The sequence below is a fragment of the Agaricus bisporus genome (assembly GCF_000300575.1).
Source record: "Agaricus bisporus var. bisporus H97 unplaced genomic scaffold AGABI2scaffold_8, whole genome shotgun sequence".
NCBI classification, from domain to species: domain Eukaryota; kingdom Fungi; phylum Basidiomycota; class Agaricomycetes; order Agaricales; family Agaricaceae; genus Agaricus; species Agaricus bisporus.
In genome coordinates, this window is record NW_006267371.1 from 203,878 (window position 1) to 224,375 (window position 20,498).

Sequence of the window (20,498 nt, forward strand, 5' to 3'; positions counted from 1 at the left end):
TCGGAGTGATATCTCGAAAGATTTATTCGAGTTTATGAGGTCATGTTTTCAGAATGGTATCGGATCGAAGCAGTTTGCTGACATGCTTCGGGTGCAACATCTATTGGCCTATAGTAACCTCCAACTTCAATATCTCTTACATGTTGAGAGTCGTAGGGAGAGCATGGACAGATGGTCAGGGCAGAAATTTTCCAATTTCAAGCCTTTCGAGGATACAAGTTCAACAGGTCGACACGGCTATACACCCTCATCAGAGTGGCTTCGTGACATGTATGACAACTTCCTTGAAGCGCATCAACATGAAATCAATCAACATATGTCTATGCTCTCGGGGGATATTTGTGCAATCGATCACAGCCATAAAGTGAGCCACTTGAACATAATTCTTTCAAAACTCTTCGGAATGACCTATTAACTTGTAGGTCACAAAACATGTTGCTCGTGTCAATGGAGAACAGGTTTTCACGGGCCTCTTAACTGTTACGAATTCCTTGTCTGAGATCCGAATCTGCAACTTTGTTGCTACTAAATCTCATTCCCAATTCATTGACGCATTATCCCGCATGCAAGAGTCTCTTACGTTGTACGGACACAAACAACCAACCATATTTTATACGGATAACATGAATGATAAGCAACTACTTGAAAGCACGTTTCCATCCCTTCAAAACGATGTCGTTCCTATTGAAAATTATGCTCATCTTCCTGCTTTTGAAATTCCAGATGACGTTCAAGTATTCGTAAAGAATGGAGTTCAATCAATCAACGATGCTATCTCAACGATTTTGAGTGACGTACCTGAGGATGGATCGGAGCTTGTGGTTGGTTTTGACTCAGAGTGGAATGTCGACGTCACACCTCAGGGATTTGTACGAAGTAGTGGTCAGACAGCAGTGGTGCAGATTGCTTTCAAGAAAAGAGTATATGTATTGCAGGTATGTGAACCTGTCGCTCCTCAACAAACATAAATGGCAACTGTTATCATAGATTAGCGACATGATCAATTCTGGGAGTCTCCCTAACCAGCTTGAGCTCCTTCTCTCGAATCCACATATCCGCAAGGCTGGGAGATCAGTAAATGGAGACCTTATAGCCCTTCAGAAAGCATTTCGTAGGCCGGCTGGTGCTTTCTGCGGTGCTCTTGACCTTGCGAGGCTTGCAAAGGAGCGAAATATTGTGACAGACATTTCCTCAACAGCACTCGCAGATCTCACTGCACTTGTACTCCAAATGCGCCTTAACAAAAATGCCTATCTCCGAACAAACGAATCATGGGAAAACCATACATTGGACGCTGCTCAATGCTCATACGCTGCAAAAGATGCATATGTATCTTTGATGGTCTATCACGAAATTATGAAGCGCTATCCCCAACCTTCCCCACTATTGGCTACTACACCCGCTTTGACACCCGTGCTAATATACGCTTCCAATATGGAGAAGATAATTGCGTCGGGTGTTTTGTCGCAGAAAGCACATCTTACCGCTTTTGATGGTATCAATATTTCTCACAAGCACGCACTGGTTGATGTGCAGCACGTTCATGCTCCCGGTGCTAAACTAAAGTCTCATCGTAAACAAACGCTCAAAAGCTTTGGTGATATTCCATTTACAATCGCATGTGAACGAGATCAGCTACGAACTTATGTACCCCTTTTGCCCCCACCCCCGAGTACTATGACATCCATATCAGAACGCTCGGACAGATATTCTGATCAGGTATCCAGACATGATCAGAATCAAGCCGACTTCTTCGACCATGAACCTGAACTAGATGGACTCGTTTCAGTTGGAGACTCTCTCTCGGAGGACTTATCCGGTCCTCAACTTACGACGACATCTAATCATTTCTCCGCTGGAAATTCTTCAAGTATAGAAGAGCCAAAGCTCTCGCAAGCTCAATTAGCTGACTTAGACTTTGCGGAAAAGAAGCTTGGCCCTGATATGTCGTCAAAACTGAAGTCCGACCAGTCTAAGTGGGATTATGAAACCCATAGCCGAGTTCTCAAGACCCATGGCATCTTTTTCATATGATCTACCTTTCTGCAAGTCATAGCCATCGGAACAGTTCTTCTCGAGGAGTTCCGTGATGCATTTTTTATACCGAATAGTCTGATTACGATCAGCTGAACCCAGTGGGGTGCGACACAAAATCCTCCCCCAAACTATGAAAAGCTACGAAACTCATCACTGAATGGACGCGCGCCCGATGTCGACATACAATTCCACCTCCTCACATTCTCTACCCTCTCATTCGAAAGGTCTTTCTTATTTATGGAATGATCCGGGATCAAACAACGAAGCAACTCCTCTTTCTTAGCGACTCACAATGGAATGCAGCACGAAATAACCTTGAGCTGATCCAAAGAGGCTATGTGTCAGATCCTCCAAGGGTGAGCCTTTATACGCAACTTGGATTTGACCAAAAGACAGGGTTGGCAATTTATCGCTGTGCTCGGGGGACTAACGCCACCGAGGGAGGGGTACACACACATATACGACAGCGGTTACCCAAATTTGGAGTGTCACTTCGGCATGTTCAAGCTTCACTACTCGATTTTACTATCCGGCACAATCTTCTGGTAACTTTTTCTACTTTCATCCAGTGATTCAATTTGTGATAACGATGGTTTCAGGTTGGCACATACAACACGACAGGCCATCATTACCGAGGTCATTTCTCGATATGGCTTACCAATCAAATCCAAGAACTTGAAATCAATCTTCGCGATATGTTTGAGCAATCAATTCATCTCAACGGGTGGGTGAATGGAGATCTATATGTGCCCACAAAAGAAGTTATCGGGATTTTACCCATTCCAGATGATGTGCGAACATCAAGTGGAATGGTATCCTATCGATTTGCACTGAATGAGAAACAGAAGCACTCGTTCGTAGCTCGAATGCAGAATACGCGGAGAGCCGTTCTTCCGGTACACACACCTGCAGAACAGCAGCTATACCAGAAGCTCATGGAAACAAATACTGTGTTTTCTCCAAAGTCCGGTGAACCACAGTGGCGTGAAGCTGTCGTGATCTGGAATCAGCTGGCTGATGGGACATCAGATGAAGTTTATTACAAGGTACGTTGTTGATGCCAAGAAGTATTTATAATATTCTACTCATTGACGCAGCTTGTAGAACAGCTCAAGGTATACCATGCAAAATGGAAAGCCTTGAGTAATGTTCATACTCAGCTTTCACGGACTGCAGAAACTCGCAGGCCATTATACCGACAAATTCATGATCCGCGCCGAGCCTTGATGGTTCCTCCCACTCCAACCAACATTCTCCAGCCTCATCAGGCAAAGTCCGGCTTTGCTTTACCACCAGTTATTACTTCCACTCCTGAAGCTGATGGACAACGGTACTTTCCCGGAATGGGTGCCTTAAATCTCACGCAACTGGCACCGAGTGCCAACAACAAGCAACTGGAGCAACTTCACGTCATTGGCTGTACACCATCATTCACACTAACACCCACCTCATCTTCTCAAAGTCCTGAAATCATATTATTGGAGCAAGAGATTGCAGCACGAGCACAACAGCGAATGGATACTCGAAAGAAACAAATGCTATCAGATCAAGGGTCTAGGAAAAGACGGAAGAAAGAACATGCCGAAAATGTGGGAAGCCCGATTGTAAAGGGTCACGCGCTGTTTCGGACTGCAGCAACCCATGTCAGGACTGCGGGAATGTCAATTGTCGGGGACGAAATACGCATCGGCCAACTTTGCCATGCTCGCAGGGGTGGGAGGCGTGATTATATTACTGATCTATTGATTATCCTATCTATTTGTGGTTATCTGACCCTTTATTACCAAAAACCCTTGTAAAGGGTCGTATCAGAATTTAGATTTACTATCTGATCAATATCCGAGGAGCTACAGCGCAATTTTGTGTTTATCATATGTTAAATGTGCCATATCTCATTAGAATCTCATCCAACAAAGAATCTAATTAGATATTCGAACTCCCCAACCTCGAAAATATAGGAATACACTTTTAGATCATTAAAATCCATGCAGAAATGACCCGAAAATATCTCCTACCTATGATTTGAGGAACTTTGACTCGAAAATCCCAAGTCCAGCAGTCACATGATGTCATGTGACATGTTGAACTTCAGTTTCGAGCACAACGTTGATCCTTCCTCATCACCACCATCATTCCTCCCCTCCCCTCCTCGTTGCTCTCTTAGGCTTATATTCAAGTGAGTAACTTTCCTTCCCTTCCCTAGCTCTCTCCCAGCTAATTCTAGGCTGGTTTAGGACGCTTTTTTGCCCATTTTGGACGCATTTTTAGGGCTATTTTGGGAGGGTTTTGAGAGGAGATGTGAGGATGATATGTGGATGACTTTTGTGGGGATCTCTAGTCTTTGGTGAGTGCTTTTTGACTCTTCATCTACTCATACTCATTTGTTACTTTTAGAATCACATTTCTCATCATTTTCCCCCCATTTTCCATTTCTACTCCCCTGGCTGCTGTCATATCCCTCTTGTCCGCTTTTTTCAGGGTCTATTTCCTCTTTAGGAAATCTGTATTATACATGATGTATTGTATTTACTATATGAATATAATTCTTTGTTCCTTATGCATTATGATGTTCCTTATGATTGAGCTTATACTCTCTTACATCTTTTTACTGTCTTAAGTACTTACTTATGCAACTTAAGATAAATCCTCATGACTTATGATAATCTTGAATCTTATGACCATATTGTGACTTATGTACTTATGATTTACTTAAGTATTGCATAAGGCAGAACCTCAGACAGTGACATGCCTTATGCAAAAATGACTTATACTGACTTATGATTTTTATAAGTTTGCATAAGTCAAATTTAAGTCACTTTACCTTTTCCTGATGTGCCGCATCGAACTCACTCGCATATCGCGCTTGTCACAGTCTTCAAAGGACAAGCCATAACTTCTAAAACAAGGGCCACTGGAAGGCGGGTCAACAATGAAACAATTGTCGGATGGTCTACATTTCTGGCATTAATCAAAGCACACAAGAAGCTTCAAAAGGGATGGCCTATTTCCAAGGTCGTCCTTTACACTACGTCCCAGTTGATAGTCAAGAATCTGATGTCAACTAATTCCAAACCGCTCGGATCACAGCTGTCCATTGCTGTATCCTTAGCCTTTGACGCGATCGCCACAGACTTCCCAGAGGTCGACATTGAAGTGCGAGGCTTTAACAAATTGTGGGCCACAGCTCCGGGTACCTATACAGAGGACTCGGGAATGTTACAGCCGTTGGCTCAAAGAGCATACCACCCGAAAGCGAAGCAGTAGGAAGCATATTCCAGACATGGACCATAGATGAGATACATTCACCCCAGAAAGAACCAGGTAGCCGAGATTCCGAGAGCATAGCAGTGATCCTCTCTCCCATAGTCCTATTAGCCCGTTCAGCAAGTCCATTCTGCTGAGGCCGGTTTCGAGTTGAGTGACGTCTCTCGATGCCAGCAAGCTCAGTAAAGCTTTTGAAAGCATTAGACATGTATTCACCTCCCTTGTCATCCTGTAGTGCTCGCAGTTTGACTCCGAGTTGAGTCTCAGCCCAGGATTTGTAGACTTTGAAGGCTTCAAATGCCTCCGACTTGGCTTTAAGCAGATACACTGCCCGAAAACGTGTTGAGTCGTCGATGAAGGTAATCCAGTACTTGTAGCCTGAGTGTGAAGCGACTGGGAGCGGTCCGTGAAGATCTGAATGCACCAGCTCGAGAGGAGAGCGATTGTGATTCAAAGAGGAGGGAAAAGGAAGGGAATGCATCTTGCCAGCTAGACACGGCTCACAGATAGAGTCAGGGGACAAGTTAGACTCGAGTTTGAGCCCGGAAACAAGGTCCTTACTGATCATAGACTTCACATCAGCGTAGTTGTGATGAATAAAGCGACGATGCCATAGCGAGAGGTCAACCGGGAGGGTAGAGACAGAGAAAGCAGTCTCAGAAGTCACAGTTGAGCCGTCAAGCTCAGCAGAGTTGTTGGAATGAATAGTGGCCGTGAAAAGCGAAATCCCTTTGCATTGGAAGTCAATAGACTGAGCAGAAATAGTGATATTGAAGCCCTTGTGTCGGGCAAGGTAGAGACATGATAAGAGATTACTCCTGAGGTCAGGAACATGAAGGACTCTTGTAAACTCGACCGCTCTAGTCTCTTTTCCATTCACCACCGGTTGAAAGACAACCGACCCTACACCAGCTGAATAGACAGTAGAGTTGTCAGCAAGGCGGATAGGGATACGATGAGGGGAGTAGGATTTGAACCAATGGCGGTGAGGAGTCATGTGGGATGTAGCACCAGTATCAGCCAGCCAGAAAAAGTCAGCATCAAGCTGTAGTGGCGAGGATGGTGAGTAAGAGGATGAGGGAGATGGTGAGGGAGAGGAATAAGTACCAAGAGCGGACGCTCTCAGTGGAATATCAGAGCCAGGAGAGCCAGAACCAGTAGAAACATCCCCAGGAGGAGTGGGTGGTGTCTTGACAGCTGGAAGAGCTGCACCTATCCCACTCAGATGGCCAAGTGGCCCTGTGACATTACTTTTAGATGTTCCAGACAGTCTGGAGCGCTCCTGAGCGCGTTTTTTCGCGTTCTTTCGCTTCCTACACCTCCTAGGCATGTGCCCTACCCTCTCACAAAAGGAACAAGCGATTGACGCGTTCTTAGGGCCGGAAATCGGTCCTAGAGAGTGTGGAGAGGGTGTATGTGTTAGAATAAGAGTGAGAGTCGATAGACGTCGAACTCTGTCAGTGGAAGCTAACAGTTCCAGTAGATGTTGTTAAACCACTAGTATTGAGGTCTAACTCGACAAGGAACTACTTGTCGAGTCAAGATACTTATACTACTACAAAACGATTTGAAATCAAAGAAGTAATGGCTATGACATACGTATGATGTAATGCATGACGACGAAATGACATCATTGATGACGTCATATGGAAAGTGATAGAACAACTATTAATAGTCCAAATAGATCCGAGGATTTACCACTGCTAACAGTATGGCTGCCAGAGGGAGTTGTGGTTGATGTAGCTGCTCTCAGACGCGTCGAAATGGTGTCCCAGGCATAGGGAGCGTGTGTGCGTGATTGCAAGGCCATAGACGTCGGTTTGAGTGCAGGGGAAGGGATAGAAGTTGAGATAGAGGGAAGAATGGTAGAATGTGGCAAATAACCTGTTAATCGTAGAACGATAGCGGTTGCAGTGGCGATCCTAACGAGCCTAGAAACGAGTCAAACGGATGGGAACTGACTGAGCAATCCCAAGAACAAACTGTGGATACACTGTAAGAAGCTATATTGAGTTCTAATAACTTGTACTCACCTGTGGATACACTGTAAGAAGCTAAGGCCTCTGAAGCGTCCACAGGGAAGTTCAACCATACATGACTAAGCTATCATGTGACTAAACTCGTCTGCATATATCTAAGTCCACCAATAACACTTGTAGACTGCTTGCTCACTCTAACACCTATACCCTTGAGAACACTCCGGAGTTTCTTATTCCACTGTCTGGCAGCCTGCTTGAGGCCATAGAGCGATTTACGGAGCCGAAAGACCATGTTAGGACTACCAATGTGATAGCCCTCGGGTTGGCACATATAGATCTCTTCTTCGAGTTCTCCATAGGTGAAGGCAGACGACATGTCGACGGAGCGCATTTTGTAGCCTTCTCTAGCTGCAAGAGCAATAATGAGGCGTAGTGATGCAGGACAAAATGTACAGTGGCTCAAAAAACTGTCCCAGTGTTTCGAGGTTTTGAACTATTTGCATCATAGCACAATGGGGTTTATGAGTATGATTATGTAATTAATATATTTTATACCCCTACATGTGGTCTTCAAAACGCATGTAAGATGACGTAAGTCGAGCAGTAAAAGGTCAAGAAATTAAATCAACAAAATAATCAATCATTGGGACAGTTGTTTGACCCTCTACTCAACTTTCAGAAATCATGCTCTAGAGCCCCAGAAATAACCGCAAAAATCCTGGGAAAATTTGAGAGTGTCACATGACTTTGTTTATATTAATTTGCATCATTGTTTGTTGATCAAACATCATCTTGACCTTAAACCACCATCATGAAACCTACATCTTCTACTCAACGCTCTTCTGTCATCTCTTTACTTCAAGGACGTTATTCTGTTCGCCAAATACAGTCCAAAACAGGTTTAGGGAAGTCTATTGTTGGAAGGATTAAGAAAGAGGTGGATGGAGACAAGGAGAACATGAAAGGAGGTCGTCCAGCTAAGCTTTCCCCTCAGGACAAAAGAGGAATTATTCACCAAATCACCACTGGACGACTTGACAATGCAGTTCAAGGTGCCCAATACATCAACAACATAATATCCCATCCTGTACATCCCCAAACAGTCCGAAACGTCCTTAAAGAACACTCATTAAGGGCTGTTGTAAAGCAAAAACGACCTCTCCTTCGCCAGCACCACAGGAAGGAACGTCTTAGATTCGCTAAATATCATGAAAACTGGACAGTGGAGGATTGGAAAAGGGTCTTGTGATCAGATGAGACGAAGATAAATAGGATTCAATCAGATGGGAGAGTGTATACCTGGAAACAAAGTGGTGAGGAGCTCTCTGACCGGATTACTACTCCTACAGTCAAACATGGTGGAGGAAATAACCTTATGGTATGGGGGTGTATGGGCTGGGAGGGAGTTGGGATGCTTACAGAAGTTCAAGGTATCATGGATGCTGAGCAGTATTGTGAGATTTTGAGTGGAGGAGTGGTGGAAAGCTTTGAGAAATTGGGGATGGAGGAGGGGGAGAGGATATTCCAGCAGGATAACGATCCCAAGCACATGGCAAAAAGGACTGACAAATGGTTTGAAGACAACAATATTAAAGTTCTAGTATGGCCTGCCAAATCCCCAGACTTAAACCCCATTGAACACCTCTGGGTCAATCTCAAGGACAAGCTGAAGGTCTACCCCAAGCCACCAAAGGGAGTACATGAATTGTGGGATAGAGTGGCTGAAGAGTGGGACAAAATCACACCAGAAGAATGCCAAAGACTTATAGAAAGCATGCCCAGGAGGTGCCAAGCAGTTATCAAGGCCAAGGGTGGTCATACAAAGTATTAATTGTAACTTGAGTAGAGGGTCAAACAACTGTCCCAATGATTGATTATTTTGTTGATTTAATTTCTCGACCTTTTACTGCTCGAATTACGTCATCTTACATGCGTTTTGAAGACCACATGTAGGGGTATAAAATATATTAATTACATAATCATACTCATAAAACTCATGGTGCTATAACGCAAATAGTGCAAAACCTCGAAACACTGGGACAGTTTTTTGAGCCACTGTAGGGGCAAAGACCTCGGTGAAGTTGAATCCAGGACGTTGGGAATAGCCTTTAGCAACGAGACGAGCCCAGTAGCGCTCAATAGAGCCGTCGGCAAGCCGTTTGACTTTAAAGACCCAGCCAGAGTTGACTACTTTCTTGCCTGGAGGCAGTTCCATTAACTCCCAAGTTCCATTAGCCTCGAGATTGAAGATCTCAGTGTTGCAAGCATCAGTCCAGCAATCCGAGTCAGGAGACTTCATTGCTAGTCTATAACTCCGGGGATCAGCACCCGAAACGGCTCCAGCAAACTCGACTTCACAGAACTCAGAGTCAGCTAGCAGAGCAGCTTCATCGTCAGAGTCAGAGTCATTACCAGCTAAGTCTGGTTGTTTGAGCTTCCACCACTGGCCAGGAGGCTTCCGAACTCGCCCAGTACGTCTAGGAACGTGAGGGGGCTCAAGAGGTGCTCCGGCAGTAGGAGGAGTGACTGGGAGAGGTGCATGGATTTGCGGAGGTGTGACTGGAGGAATCACAGGAGGAATTACTGGAGGAATCACCGGGAGAGGTGGTAGAGGTAGAACTGGCTTCTCTTCAGGAGGAACTGAAGCGGATGGAGTGGGAGTCTTAGGACGAGCAGGAGGGAAGTGATCATCACCTCCTTCATCCTGTAGAGGTGGCAGTCCCGAGTGTGATAAAGAGTCATTAGGAACTGGTAGTAAGTCTGGTAGACAAGCAAATGACGGAACAGCCTCGAGTTGGGCTTTAGAAGTGCCCAGAAAGTATCTCTCATCGAAATCAGCTCTCTCGGAGATCACAGTTCGCTTTGTGACTGGGTTGTAGAATTTCCAGCCTTTGTAGCCAGCCGGATAGCCTATAAAGACACACTTCTCGTAGTGAGGCTGAAGAGAATTTCGCTTATCTCGTTGTACATGTACATATGAAGTGCACCCCCATACCCGGAGATGTGAGACATCAGGTTTTTGCTTATAGAAAGCTTCGAAGGGAGTGGTGCCCGAAAGCGAAGCAGTAGGGAGCATATTCCATACATGGACCATAGACGAGATACATTCACCCCAGAAAGAACCAGGTAGCCGAGATTCCGAGAGCATAGCAGTGATCCTCTCTCCCATAGTCCTATTAGCCCTTTCAGCAAGACCATTCTGCTGAGGCCGGTTTCGAGTTGAGTGACGTCTCTCGATGCCAGCAAGCTCAGTAAAGCTTTTGAAAGCATTAGACATGTATTCACCTCCCTTGTCATCCTGTAGTGCTCGCAGTTTGACTCCGAGTTGAGTCTCAGCCCAGGATTTGTAGACTTTGAAGGCTTCAAATGCCTCCGACTTGGCTTTAAGCAGATACACTGCCCGAAAACGTGTTGAGTCGTCGATGAAGGTAATCCAGTACTTGTAGCCTGAGTGTGAAGCGACTGGGAGCGGTCCGTGAAGATCTGAATGCACCAGCTCGAGAGGAGAGCGATTGTGATTCAAAGAGGAGGGAAAAGGAAGGGAATGCATCTTGCCAGCTAGACACGGCTCACAGATAGAGTCAGGGGACAAGTTAGACTCGAGTTTGAGCCCGGAAACAAGGTCCTTACTGATCATAGACTTCACATCAGCGTAGTTGTGATGAATAAAGCGACGATGCCATAGCGAGAGGTCAACCGGGAGGGTAGAGACAGAGAAAGCAGTCTCAGAAGTCACAGTTGAGCCGTCAAGCTCAGCAGAGTTGTTGGAATGAATAGTGGCCGTGAAAAGCGAAATCCCTTTGCATTGGAAGTCAATAGACTGAGCAGAAATAGTGATATTGAAGCCCTTGTGTCGGGCAAGGTAGAGACATGATAAGAGATTACTCCTGAGGTCAGGAACATGAAGGACTCTTGTAAACTCGACCGCTCTAGTCTCTTTTCCATTCACCACCGGTTGAAAGACAACCGACCCTACACCAGCTGAATAGACAGTAGAGTTGTCAGCAAGGCGGATAGGGATACGATGAGGGGAGTAGGATTTGAACCAATGGCGGTGAGGAGTCATGTGGGATGTAGCACCAGTATCAGCCAGCCAGAAAAAGTCAGCATCAAGCTGTAGTGGCGAGGATGGTGAGGGAGAGGATGAGGGAGAGGATGAGGGAGAGGAATAAGCACCAAGAGTGGACGCTCTCAGTGGAATATCAGAGCCAGGAGAGCCAGAACCAGAAGAAACATCCCCAGGAGGAGTGGGTGGTGTCTTGACAGCTGGAAGAGCTGCACCTAACCCACTCAGATGGCCAAGTGGCCCTGTGACATTACATTTAGATGGTATGTCCTGAGTTCCAGGCAGTCTGGAGCTCTCCTGAACGCGTTTTCTCGTCTTCTTTCGCTTCCTGCACCTCCTAGACATGTGCCCTACCCTCCCACAAAAGGAACAAGCGATTGACGCGTTCTTAGGGCCGGAAATCGGTCCCAGAGAGTGTGGAGAGGGTGTATGGCTGTCAGAGGGAGTTGTGGTCTATGTAGAGGCTCTCAGACGCGTCGGAGACGCGCCAAAACGCGTCGAAGTGGTGTCCCAAGCATAAGGAGCGTGTGTGCGCGATTGCGAGGCCATAGACGTCGATTTGAGTGCAGGGGATGGGATAGAAGTCGAGATATAGAGGGGAAAATGGTAGAAAGTGGCAAAAAACGCGTTTTGAAGGCTGTTAGAAGCCGGGGCCCATAACCTGTTAAGCGTAGAATGATAGCGGTTGCAGTGGCAATCCTAACGATCCTAGAAGCGAGTCAATCGGATAGGAATTGACTGAGCAATCCCAAGGACAGACTGTGGATACACTGTAAGAAGCTATATTGTGTTCTGATAACTTGTACTCACCTGTGGATACACTGTAAGAAGCTAAGGCCTCTGAAGCGTCCACAGGGGAGTTCAACCATACATGACTAAGCTATCATGTGACTAAACTCGTCTGCATATATCTAAGTCCATCAACAACCAAGTGTAGACTGCTTGCTCACTCTAACACGTTCTCCCTCCTATACAACTACTCAACCTTCCCAGTTCTCCATCAGAATCCACTGACCCGACCCGGCGACGGCTGTCTGTCCTCCCTAAGTTGACCGCGCGGGGAGCTGGCGTTTGAGCCATGCACGATCGAACCTATTTTTCCAAAACGGACAGACCTTCGAGTCCATAGCGGAATGTGAGCGCTTGTCCGCCGGGCGTTTAGCCGCAGTACAATTTGCGCATTGACGCACGTCGACGCGTTTAGTGTCGACACACTTGAGATGGTTGGCCTCCGTATGTGGGCCAGAGCAGAGTGGACAGCGCGCACACTTGGCACGACACTGATCAGAATGGTGACCCCACCGCTGGCAACGAGCGCAGTGGACAGAGCCGGAATGAGGGCGAGCGCCCTTGATCTGACAGTTCACTCCACCAACGGAGATGAACTTGGAAAGGTAGAGCCGAGCGTTGGAGCCCGACACTGTGTCATGAATGTCAACCCATGCCCAGCATGAGTCGGAATGAGGGGAGGCGCGCATGAAGCGCGGCTTGTGCTTGATGAGTTTGGCCAGCGAAGCGCCGACCGGAGATTTGTTGAGAGTGCTAGTGAACGCCTCATGTTGTTTGAGCGCCCACTCCTTAGAGGACACGGGCACGTGTGGGATGTTGACAACATCAGGAAAAAGTAAAGTGACTTAAATTTGACTTATGCAAACTTATAAAAATCATAAGTCAGTATAAGTCATTTTTGCATAAGGCATGTCACTGTCTGAGGTTCTGCCTTATGCAATACTTAAGTAAATCATAAGTACATAAGTCACAATATGGTCATAAGATTCAAGATTATCATAAGTCATGAGGATTTATCTTAAGTTGCATAAGTAAGTACTTAAGACAGTAAAAAGATGTAAGAGAGTATAAGCTCAATCATAAGGAACATCATAATGCATAAGGAACAAAGAATTATATTCATATAGTAAATACAATACATCATGTATAATACAGATTTCCTAAAGAGGAAATAGACCCTGAAAAAAGCGGACAAGAGGGATATGACAGCAGCCAGGGGAGTAGAAATGGAAAATGGGGGGAAAATGATGAGAAATGTGATTCTAAAAGTAACAAATGAGTATGAGTAGATGAAGAGTCAAAAAGCACTCACCAAAGACTAGAGATCCCCACAAAAGTCATCCACATATCATCCTCACATCTCCTCTCAAAACCCTCCCAAAATAGCCCTAAAAATGCGTCCAAAATGGGCAAAAAAGCGTCCTAAACCAGCCTAGAATTAGCTGGGAGAGAGCTAGGGAAGGGAAGGAAAGTTACTCACTTGAATATAAGCCTAAGAGAGCAACGAGGAGGGGAGGGGAGGAATGATGGTGGTGATGAGGAAGGATCAACGTTGTGCTCGAAACTGAAGTTCAACATGTCACATGACATCATGTGACTGCTGGACTTGGGATTTTCGAGTCAAAGTTCCTCAAATCATAGGTAGGAGATATTTTCGGGTCATTTCTGCATGGATTTTAATGATCTAAAAGTGTATTCCTATATTTTCGAGGTTGGGGAGTTCGAATATCTAATTAGATTCTTTGTTGGATGAGATTCTAATGAGATATGGCACATTTAACATATGATAAACACAAAATTGCGCTGTAGCTCCTCGGATATTGATCAGATAGTAAATCTAAAGTCAGATTCGGATTCCTGGACCTTGAAAACATATATTTGCACTCTTTAATCATCAAAATCGGCACAGTAACCAGTAGAAAACATGTCATTCTTGTCATGTTTTTCTATATCTCCATAACTGGTATGTTTTCCGACAATGACATACATATAAACTTATGTTCTTTTAATATTCTAAGATTTGTCGTGATTTTTCCATAATTTTCCGGTGAGTAGAGCAGGCTCTACGACGAGTCTATCTGCAGTTGACAATGACTCCCCCACCCCATGATGGAATCTTGATATCTCCATAACGGGTATGTTTTCTGACAAAAACATACATATAGACTTATTTCTTTTTAATATTCTAAGATTTGTCGTGATTTTTCCGGAATTTTATGAACAGTAGATCAAGACATACAGCATACTGTTCTTATAATGCTGTGATGCTTGCCTTGTTATCTGACTTATGAGCTTATGAGATCCTGTTTGACTTATGAAACTTTGTCTGACTTGTGGTTTAACCTTTGGTCTGACTTATGAAATGTCCTGTGCTTATGCTATTTTTGTATAACTTGTTATCCAACTTATGAATTTATGATAGACTTATGAACTAATGTGTGACTTATGTGTAAACTTCTTGTCTGGCTTATGAAAAATTATGAACTTATGCTATTTTGGAGACTTATGTGCCTTAAGTTGGTCTTTATAAGGCAAGCATAAGGCAACTTTTTCATAAGTTTGCATAAGTTGTGTGACTTTTTGCTGATGCACAGGCACGCTCGGATCGAACTTGTGTTTGACGCCTGCTGTGAACAGATGCAAGGCGTTCGGTTCCCTCATGGGTGCAAGGTTCAGATTGTTGTGGTATTCGTCTCTGTCTTTGCGATTCTTTGGCATGAGAACGAATTTGATTTTGTCTGGATGTCGGTCCACAAGCCGATGTCCAGGTTTGATATGTTCAGAGAGGGGGTCGAATATCTCTGAGGAAGGGTTGTCAATCACCGAGTCAAGCGGAGACTTGATGACTTTGCGGATCATCTTGGACTTGCGTTCCAAGGCGTTGGGATGTAGGGTAGATCCTTTGGCTTTTTGCCGCTCTAATAATAAAAGAACGGGGTGGTGCGGGTGAAGTGTGTTGATGCGGATGACCGATCTCTCAAACAGCTTCTTGAGTTGGAGGTGGAGAGGCATGAGACCAGCCACGGCCGACATGGCTCCCATAGGAGAAGTTCTGAACGCACCTGTAATCCAGCGCGCCCCTTGGTTGTGTGTGAGACGGAGCATCTTGATGTTGGTTTTAAATGCTCTCGTTCCCGGTTTGTACCAACAGCGTAGCCCAAAAGTCGCTATTGGCTGAATGCACGAAATGTAGAGGAGGCGCTTCTGTTTAGGCGTCAATCCTCGATTGGAGTTCCCAAGCGACTTCATGCAACGAACTGCAGAAACCGACTTGGTGGAGTAAAATTTGACATGATCGCGAAATGTCAAATTGCGATCAAACATGATTCCAAGATACCTCCACACATCTTTAGGGACGCATGGAGATTCGCGGGTAAATGGAGCCACACCCAAGTTGATGCTGGGGTTTGGCGAGTTCTTGTTACGGGTGGAGTCCGCAAAATTGAATAATTCCGTCTTTGTATGTTCCATAACAAGTCCGAAGTCCTTGAAAATGGAAGTCATTTGGGCATACGCCTCTTTTAGAGTATCGTGAGTGTCCATTCTACAATCCCCCATAGCAACAAGAAGTCCATCGTCTACAAAAGAAAGAAAAGATATTAAAGGAAAATGAATATGGTCCTCCTCGTCTTTGACCCATTTGTCCAGTAAATGAAAACATGGCGCTATATACAAAGCAGAGAGTATAGGCGACAGTGCGCTACCTTGTCCAACTCCTACATTACTATCAAATAGAGGAGAAGTAATATTGTCTATGGAATATTGCGTTTTTCCTCCTACTAAATAATCAGAGAAAAAAGAAACTACACTAGCCGAAAATCCAAAATGTTTGAAAATTTTTGAAAGAACGTTGTGATTTAAAGAAGGAAAGAATTGTGCTACGTCGAAAGCCAAAACTGAAGTCACCTTTTTCTTTGCCCACGCCGTACGAACATGATGTGTTAGTGCGACTGCTGCATCCTCTACCGATCTTTGGAGTATACCTCCTGTTTGACAAGGATGAATGACACCAGCTTCAATACTCTCGAACTGAAGCCTCTGTGCGATCATTTTTTCAATGAGTTTCCCCATCGTATTGAGTAAGACGATAGGCCTGGACGATTTGGCCTTGTCGTAGGACAGTTTGCCCGGTTTCGGAATGATCACCGCAATAGACTGCTTGAAATGTTGGGGCCAATATCCTGTGTCAAAGCAGGCATTAGCTATCTTCGTGACGAATTGGCAGACTGTGTCATCTGTCGCAAATCGCTTCCACAATCTCCAAGAGACGTGGTCTGGCCCAGGTGCCGTGTTCTTGGCACAGTTCTTGAGGGCGTCATGAAATTCTTGAACAGAGAACTTCACCCATTCCCTCTCTTCAAACTCTTCTAACTCTCTATACATGCTGCTCATATCCACCTCTCTATTATCCGCCGCATTGTACGTATTGTGGAGAGTTTCGAACAATTTTTCCTCATTGTTGCACGAATTCCCCTCACTATCTAGAATCGCCTCCACCGCCGGCATCTTCCTTTCTCTGGTCCACGGCATCAAATCCCATGGTCTCTTCCTGTCACTTGCCATACTATGGATCTGTTTATCAAAGTATTGCCTCCTTGCTATGCGCAGAGTCTTCCTCATCTTATTACGCATTTCCTTATTCCTAGGTCCTCCATTCTCTCCCATCTCCTGATAAACCTTCTTGCATTCCTCATTCCACCACTTCTTACCGTGACGGCTTGGTTTCCTTTCTTCCGAATATGCCTCCCACGCCCTTTCGAACGCAGTAGACACCCTTCCCATAGTCGCTTCCAAATCCTCCACTGTTTCAGAAACATTCTCTATCATTCTGCCTAAGTCTCCGCATATCTGTGTCACGTAGTCATCCTCCTCCTCAGACCACGCCTCTATCTTCCTTTTACACCTCATCTCCGGCTCGCTTCCCGAGATCAGCACCTCTATTTGAAGAGGCCGGTGATCCGACCCCCACCTCTCTCTGTCATCCACTTTGATTTTATAATGGAATCCTTCCAAGTTGATCAGGGCTGCAGATGCTGCGACAAGATCTATGACGGACGCTCACGAGTTTTCGTCGTCTGGTATCCTTGTTGGTGTTCCTCTGTTAACAGGGTGCACATATTGAATTTCCAAGTCTGTGAACAATTCTTGGAGCCTCATGAATGGAGAAGAGGGTCTGATTTGATTAACCGCTCCTTCATCCCATGTCTGATCTTGGATGTTGAAATCTCCTGCACACAATGATACCCGTGGCATAGACTCATTAATCCTTCTAAGTTCATGCACCGGCGCATGTGTTTCCCCATTGTTGTAAACATTGAGGATATTGAATTCGTGAGGAATGCCCCTACGTGGTTGAGGAATGTGCAAAGTGACTAATGATGCATCACGATGCTTGAGGATGTCTGACCGGAGTTGTGGTTTGAAAACGTCCAGCCGTCTGTTGATGTACGTGAGCACCCGCCTGGCTGCTCTATCTTCATCTCTGTTGTCAAACGCTTCCGTGAATGGATGCCACGAGCTGTGTAAAGGAGGGCCGCATGCCACGTCGCCCTCCTTGTTCTTGGTAGATGGTTGCCTCCTCACACCCTTCCACCCCGGTTCCTGGAACATGATGATGTCCACATATCCGGCACATTTATCCAATACAATAGAGGTAGTTTCCCAACTCTTACGCGCATTGAATGATAGAATAGTTAAATATTGTAATGACCGTGGTGCAGATTGTTTAGGTCTGCTAATAGTATTAATGTCTCTTTCTGTTGTACAATTCATTCAGAGGAAGAGGGAATTTCAATAATTTGCTCGTCATCGAGTTGACGTGCTTGGTGGATGGTTTGGCGCCTGTTGTCGCGCTTCTCCCTTTCGATAGCCATATCCGTAGTGCACCTTTGATCATGCCACGAGATATTGTTCTGATGCCTTTTATATGTGCACTTGGTAGAGTCGGCAGTGTGATTGCCCTTGCAATTGATGCACTTTATCTCGTGCTTGCACTCTCCTGTCCAATCCTCCTTTTTCCTAGCCGCTCCGCAACACGTAGCGAAGATGGTGTGGTTCTTGGTCATGTGAGGTTGACCACATCGGGCGCACAGCTGATGGCTGAGGCGACACCAGGATGTTCCGTGGTTCCATTTCCAACACTTCTGACACTGTGGAACGAATTCTCTCTGTCTAGCATACTCTACTTTAATAAGCTTTCCTCGAATATGATATACTTTATTGACTAAGTCCTTTGTACGCGACCCAGTCTTCGAATCCCAAACATCTACAAATGCGACCGCCATGTCCCTTGATCCTCGAGATCTGACAACGGCTGGCCTTCTAACACATTCCAAGCCACGGAATTGATCTACAGATCCCATAGCTTCAATTACTTGATCACCCGTGAGGATATCCTCCGGGCGTTTGTTGTACTGGCTGGTAAAATAATTGAAGCCCTTCAGAATCAAGTGGGCTACAGATTGCGGAGCATTGGGAAGGTCACTGTCCCCTTCAGGGAGTTCTACCTCCAATGCTTTGTATAACGACTCTCTTATCAACATGAACCCCTGTTTAGTAGGTACTAAGTTAAGATAAAAGTGTACAACATTTTTAAATAAGCGGCCATTCTGGACCCTCATCTGTGATTTGTGGAAAACTAGATACCTGTTCATGGCATCCACTACTTTCCCCATGTCCCCGAAGCGATCCGGTTGAACAATGTGGGAGAACGCGAACTGAGCGGACTTCCGATTGAGTCTACCCGTAATTCCTTGGGCGGCTTTTTGAGCCGCGAGCGCCTTCTTCGACTTTGGCACAATGACTTCATTCGAGCTCGGTGGTGTGTTAACCACCGGAGCTACCGCTTTCAAGGCGTCCTGCATCGTCATCTCAGGACACTGTTCTTTCAACGCTTTTTCCCACTGTATAGTTTCTTCCATGACAATGGGAGCAGGGGCGGTGGGTGCCGCAGACTGTTTCGCCGCCTGGGCATATGACTTGGGAACACGTGCTGTGAAAGCACGCGCGTTGTTCTTCATCTCAGCGCTCCTGGATAGAGCGTTTGGTTTAGAATGGAGGGGAACGGGGGGAGGACCAGATCGGTTTCCGTGTTCTGCTGTGGTAGATGCCCCTGACTTACCTGGGGCACCTTTACCGCTCTTAGGCGGGTTCGACAGGGCGTTACTCCCGCTAGCGTCTCGACTCCTGCCGGCAGCAGGAGCTGCACTGGTGGACGGGGCGTTACTCCCGCTAGCGTCTTGTTAGTCGCTGTCGGCTTGGTAACCACCGACAGCTTAATGGGCATATAGGATATGACTGGCTTACCTTGTTTGCCAGTCTTTGATGGTTGAATGAGCGGTTTGGGAACCGCACTGATCTTTATGGGAGACGCGAACACCGGTGAGGTGGTGCCCGGATGTTGCGGAGTCGGGGGAAGAGGGGAGGCCTTTTTTTTTCCTTTGGCGGCGGCCGGGATTCTTGGAGGGGACGCATCGACTTCCATGGGAATCGGAGCGCTCGCTGGGGTAGGGATGGGGATCGGTGCAAACTTAACGTTCTTTACCGGTGGGGGAGGGGGAACATCTAATGGAGTCTGGAATGTTGCCACTTCTCTGATGGCTGACGCGATGGACATATGTCCTACATTGACGTCTGCCCACTCTGAGTTGATAATCCTGCTTACGAACAAAGCAAGTTCTCTGGCTATGGCGTCAGGGTTGGTTGCCATCCGAGGTGTAATACGGGCCATACTGTTGAGGATCCCATTTAAGTTTTCTCTGAAGCCCACGACTTGGTCTTCAGTGAAGGTCCATGGCTCAGACGGAAGGTCGGGCGATGAGCTCCGAATCTCTTCATCTACTATCTCGCCAACTATCTCCTTCGACTTGTTGACGTTCTCCTCAAATTGATTTGTAGACATGCTGACGCCTGTCATGACGTGGCTGTCCGTGTCGTTAGCCGCTCGGACTTTGAGCGCGTAAGCTTCGGCTTCGGTAATTTTCATTACCCGGGGTGTAGTTGGGGTCTTGTCCAAATCAGGCAAGACCTCGTGGGTGCGGGGAGGTGTACGCGCGTTCTTCAACGCGGGGTGGTCCAGGAGTGCTGGGGAGGGAGTGGGGAAACCATACGTCGACTGGGACGCATCGAGGGGAGATGGGAGGGGCGGAGTCGTCATGAGTTCCGCCGGGGGGGTTGAGAACTGATTCCAGATGTTAGAATCAGTCTGGCTGGGTACGGTGGCAACCTTTGCGTCGTCGTTTTCTTCATCACTATCCTCTACAACATCCTCATCGTCATCATCTGAGTCCTCTGCATACCTTCTTGAAGCAAGTCTCTCCTCCCTGAGTTCATCAAGCTCCTTCTCACTCTCCTGCGATGTGGGC

At 46.1% G+C, this 20,498-nt stretch overlaps 4 protein-coding genes across 4 annotated transcripts; 2 read left to right on the top strand and 2 right to left on the bottom strand.

Annotated features, from left to right (window-relative positions):
* Positions 1 to 82: 82 nt before the first annotated feature.
* On the top strand, positions 83 to 2,034 carry AGABI2DRAFT_119897 (hypothetical protein; the record flags this gene model as incomplete). The annotated part of the gene is made up of 3 exons (XM_006463015.1): positions 83 to 364; positions 423 to 935; positions 988 to 2,034. 3 exons carry the CDS (start codon positions 83 to 85, stop codon positions 2,032 to 2,034), a joined length of 1,842 nt encoding a protein of 613 aa, XP_006463078.1.
* A 698-nt stretch (positions 2,035 to 2,732) lies between these two features.
* On the top strand, positions 2,733 to 3,836 carry AGABI2DRAFT_119898 (hypothetical protein; the record flags this gene model as incomplete). Its single annotated transcript, XM_006463016.1, has 2 exons — positions 2,733 to 3,083; positions 3,135 to 3,836. The coding sequence occupies 2 exons, from the start codon at positions 2,733 to 2,735 to the stop codon at positions 3,834 to 3,836; spliced, it is 1,053 nt and encodes a 350-aa protein (XP_006463079.1).
* Positions 3,837 to 12,389: 8,553 nt separating this feature from the next.
* AGABI2DRAFT_73608 (hypothetical protein) lies at positions 12,390 to 12,824 on the bottom strand (the record flags this gene model as incomplete). Its single annotated transcript, XM_006463017.1, has 1 exon — positions 12,390 to 12,824. The coding sequence occupies one exon, from the start codon at positions 12,822 to 12,824 to the stop codon at positions 12,390 to 12,392; it is 435 nt and encodes a 144-aa protein (XP_006463080.1).
* A 5,208-nt stretch (positions 12,825 to 18,032) lies between these two features.
* On the bottom strand, positions 18,033 to 18,446 carry AGABI2DRAFT_45141 (hypothetical protein; the record flags this gene model as incomplete). Its single annotated transcript, XM_006463018.1, has 1 exon — positions 18,033 to 18,446. A coding segment is annotated over one exon (414 nt), but the record flags the coding sequence as incomplete, so codon positions are not given.
* Between the last annotated feature and the right edge of the window lie 2,052 nt (positions 18,447 to 20,498).